This window comes from Pseudomyrmex gracilis, unplaced genomic scaffold, assembly GCF_002006095.1.
Source record: "Pseudomyrmex gracilis isolate BER0280 unplaced genomic scaffold, ASM200609v1 scaffold_262, whole genome shotgun sequence".
NCBI lineage: Eukaryota > Metazoa > Arthropoda > Insecta > Hymenoptera > Formicidae > Pseudomyrmex > Pseudomyrmex gracilis.
The window spans coordinates 17178-22135 of NW_018020846.1; the positions used below are offsets into that span (position 1 = coordinate 17178).

Consider the following 4958-nt stretch of genomic DNA (forward strand, 5'->3'; position numbering starts at 1 on the left):
AGGCTTTGCTAGCAGATCGTAAGCCTAATGCAGACACAACNGATGCCAATTTGCTCGCAACTTTTGAGTATATCTATTGCCAATCTGCTGGCATATTGCGTGCATTTTGCTTACTGGGTTGTTTGCTGGGTATATAAAGCAATCTCCCTACTATCTTCAAATAGTCAACAAAATACAGAAAAAACATAAACTGATAAGGATAAATAACAAGTGAAACTGTTAAGAACACTATTATTTGAAAATATAATTTTCGAGAAATGGGAAATACGGTTTGAGTTTGTCCGTGTCTGAACATGATATTGATAGAGTTTTTTTTGAAGTTTTATGTATCATTTCAGATATTGATCTTTCTTTTAAAAAAAAAAGATTCTACATATAATATTTTTGCATTATTCCAAGTGAAATTGTGATCCGTATTTAGTTGATGTGACAACAGCATAATCCTGTCAACCATACCTATTTTTTGAGCCAGGAGGTGTGAAGAATGAAAATTGTTTCAAATATGAATATTTTCCATTTCTTGAAAATTATATTTCCAAATAACAGTGTTCTTAACAGTTTCACTTGTTATTTATCGTTATCAGCTTATGTTCTCTGTATTTTCGTGACTATCTGGGGATAGTAGGGAAATTGCTTTATATATGACATACCGTAACTCAGTGTTGACGTTGTGTTTGACCTAAGAAATTTTAATACATTGACATTCTATTGCTTTGACAACACCATTTAATCTGCTAGACACAATAACTCACGCGCTGATCGGACCCCTTTCGATTTCTTTTCAAATATGTAAGTTTTTTTGCGATTGCGGAGATTTATCATCTTCATTTTCTCATTTATTTCTCAAACTTTGTATATATATATTTATAAGTTTTGTAATTATTATACAGATTGTTACTGAAGAAGATCCCAGTGTAGATTGAAACGTTTGACAATTCAATAAACAAATATATGTACCAACAACACCAAGGTTTGCTCGTATTGGCCCTTTTCCAAATTTATTTAATTAATAAAATAATCTAAAAATAAAACCTTTAGAATGATAACAAAAATAGCAAAAGTACCTTTAACATTTAATTGAAATTCTTCTCGCTTCAGCCCACCGCTATTACCAGCGGTACATCCGTATTTTCCTTGATCGCTAAGATGAACTTCTGCAATATAAAAACTTCCGTTCTTAAATATATTGAATCGAGGATCAACTGCGTCGTTCATGCGAGAATCTTTATCCCATTGAATTGTCGGTGTAGGGTAACCTTCGGCGACACAATGCAGCATTACTGGATATCCCTCAATAGCTTCTGTCGGATTATCTGGCAGTTTCGTGAACTTTGGTGCGACTATGAAAGATACGCGCAATCGTGTTAATTGATCGTTCCATTAACAACGTGACAAGATTCGATACTTACCAACTACATCGATGCTAATTGTGTGATTGATGGATCCCTGAGTGTTGTTCGCGATGCAAGTATATCGACCCTTATCCTCCATCTTAACACCGTTGAAGTGTAAAGTGCCATTGATATCTTGCACGTGCTTAGGAAATTTCTCGTCCTCGCCCTCTTTGACCCACTTTACCGCGGGATTCGTAGCACCTTGGGCTTTGCACGATACCTTCGCCGTAGATGCGAGCTCTAAGCGTTTATTGACAGGCTGCGGCGAGAACTTGAGCTTCTCCTCGACTGTGAGAACAGCTTGATCCGAAAGCACGGGTGGAAATCCCGTAGTGAATATCTGGCACATATAATGTCCTTTGTCGGACAGATCAACGCTTTTGAAGTGCAAAGTAACATTGCCGTGATTATCGGTCACGCGGTATCTCGTTGGACCGCCCGATTCTCTCAGTTGCATTCCGTCTTTTAACCAGTGCACATACGTTACTGGCGGTTCCATACCGGAATATGAACAACTCAGAGTCACGGAGTCACCTTCCGTTACGCTAAGTGATTCTGGAGAGCTTACAATACTAGGTGGAACTATAACACACACAATGCAATTAATAAAATATTTTCCATTCATTTTCCAATTATGACGCGTATTCACGTGTAAATTGTTATAAAAACATTTATTTTTATTGTTATGTTTAATTGTCTAGATATTTAATTAATTAGATATTTAAACTTACTGGATATAATTATTTGGACGGATATATCCGTTTCACCAGCGAGATTTTCGGCCACGCAAGTATAGTTGCCGTCGTCCTCGGCCATTCGTGCTTTCGCAATAATAAGCGTGTTGTCTTGAACGCGCACGGGACCGGTATCGCTTATTATATGTCCCGTAGGATCTCTCCAATAAACTTTAGGCTGCGGAAGCCCCTTAGGCTCTAAGCAACTTATTTGAAATTCTTGACCCTCACCTACAATCGCCAACTGAGTTCCCCGTTTTGGCTCGAAAGCGGCCATTGTAAAGTTTAGTAGATCTGAAAATTTCAGTTATTTTCAGAACTTTTCTCATTTATAGCTTTCAAGAAGAATATAATGAAAAATATTATAATAACAATTGTTTCTTATAAATAATTCTGCTATTTAGAAAATATGTGTCAATACTACTTTTATACACGTATAATTTAGATATAAAATTCAATATTAATTCTTTAAAATATATACAATTTTATAATTTTATTATACATTTATGAAATTATATATGTTCTTTTTTATTAACTTTTCTAAATATTAATAACTTCAAATTTGTTTGACACTTACAAGCAATTTGTAATTCGACTGTATAACTGACTGTAGTTTCGTCCCTTATTCCATGACAGGAGTAATATCCCTGGTCCCTTTGATCGGCGGCGTGTATCATGAGAGTGCCATTGTCAAAAATGGTTCGCTCCTCGTCAGATTCCAGCGGACCGATTTCTTTGAAGAACCACTGTACCTCGTCGGCGTCCTTGAAAACGCAGTGCAGAGCAGCTGGCTCGCCGCGCTTAGCAATTAAGTTTCTCGGAATAACCTCAATCGTCGCAGTTTCATTTCCGGAAACGATTAAGGGGTAGCTCTCGGTCACAGGCGAGGACCCTGCCTCGTTCTTAGCCAGACAAGTGTACATGCCGCTGTCTTCGGCGACTGCTTTGTGTATGTGCAGCTTCTTCTTCTTGATCTCGATACGCTCGCTTCGTCCCACGCTTATCGTATTTCTGTAAAAGGAACAGCAGGCGAATGATACAATTCGAATCATCCTCATGAGATATACAAATTATCGTACAATTGTGAGGTCAAATTTTTGCACCCTAACTGAGACGCTGTTAATTTACTTTCGATAACTTATCCGATAAGTTATTCAGAATCTTTACATGTGACTTTAATGTTGTCATATGATCATAATTCTACTACACACGCAGTTTCACACTTTTTACTTTTTAATTTTTTTAATAATATATTTTATAAATATTGATATTAAAACTTCAAATAATAACTTTTGATTTTGTCTTAAAAGTAAAAGATATGTCAGATATGTTTAAAAAGTGTCAAAGAAAAGCGATTTACCATTTTTAACGCATGACGCCAAATATCATTAAAAATTAAACAATGTGTTTTGTGGAAGAAGTAGAGGTCGCGGTTTTTTAGTGAGATAAAGGAGATTAAAGGTGACAGTGATACCCGATGGCATACAATCGAGGCAAGGGAATGTCATTTCATAATTCACCGATCTGTTTCCGTAAACGTCAAGTCAGTTATGCTAGATTCATTCCTTTGCTTGATTGTACCCTTCTTTCTCCCTCACTTTTGGTGACTTTTCCAGTGACAGTAGTATTAGTATCATCTCTTCTTCTTTCCCGTATCTATTGCGCGAGGCGGACAGATAAATAAACAAAGTTGTAGTATACAAAGTTAAACTATAGACAAAGCAACTAACTTGAACCATTCGTATTTCAAGTCGCCAGAGCCATCGACGTGACACCGAAGCTCAACCTCGCTGCCCACGTGAATCGAAGACGATGCTTTCGGCTGTTGCAATTGAACGTTTGCCTCGCTGATCCCTGCAATCAGAAATCGATACATAGTACATACCTTGTACAGCAACGATTAATAATTAATTAGACAAATGTTTGCTGTAAACGGATGCATTACAGCAAGCTTGACAAACTGAATTTTTAAGCAGCAACTATACACGTGTTCGAATACTATATTCCACCCTTTCCAGAATTAATCACGTGTACTAAATTATTAGTAATGATTCACAGAATTAATTAATCTATTAAATTGTTAGTAAAGGCTATAATAGGCTATAAAACTATCGCAGTAATAATTTATATTTCTGTTTCTATATAATTCAACTTATTATAAAAATTAATATGAAAATCTCGTAAAATTGTCAATAATATAAATTGAGAGCCTCTGTATTGAAAACCTGTATTGAAAACTTGAAATTATTTACATTAGGGGAGACCTCACCGATTTTAATGACTTTGAAATATGTCGTCAAGCTCAACATTCTATGAACAACTTTTCCTTATATATATGACCGCCGCTCGACTTTAGTTTCCGAGATATTCACAAAAAGCTTTAGTTAAAATTTTACAATTATACTTTATTTTTCATAATTAAAGAATCTCTTCAGGCTCTGAAGTTTCTAAACTAATAAATATATATATTCGGTCATAGGAGCCGTTCGCTAGGTGTTGTGCGGAAATTATATGTGTATATATATACATATATACGTGTTCACGTGTAAATTTTTACACGTGAAATTCGAATTGAAATAACAATTCTAAAATTCATATTGGATGCTATACTTGCATCTCGTATATGAGAAATCCCAAATACCCCCCTAATTGAAATTAAATTTATATTGCGAAAAAAACTCCTTGGCCAGGAGTCGAACCTGGAATCTCCGGCTTTCCGTGCCGTCGCCTTTGAATATTGCGAGAAAGACTCCAAGTGCCTCGGTGGCCGAATAGGAAAGACGACGGCACGGAAAGCCGGAGATTCCAGGTTCGACTCCTGGCCGAGGAG

The 4958-nt window shown here is 36.3% G+C and overlaps 1 protein-coding gene across 1 annotated transcript in view; it reads right to left on the bottom strand.

Annotated features, from left to right (window-relative positions):
• LOC109859446 (tyrosine-protein kinase-like otk) overlaps positions 1-4958 on the bottom strand; it is a gene marked incomplete at its 5' end in the record, with an annotated part of 88334 nt that overhangs the window by 9515 nt on the left and 73861 nt on the right. The window contains 5 exons of the mRNA XM_020437728.1: positions 1065-1340; positions 1410-1976; positions 2126-2422; positions 2706-3139; positions 3859-3982. Of these exons, the coding sequence (XP_020293317.1) occupies positions 1065-1340; positions 1410-1976; positions 2126-2422; positions 2706-3139; positions 3859-3982 (1698 nt within the window). The remainder of the gene's footprint in view (positions 1-1064; positions 1341-1409; positions 1977-2125; positions 2423-2705; positions 3140-3858; positions 3983-4958) is intronic.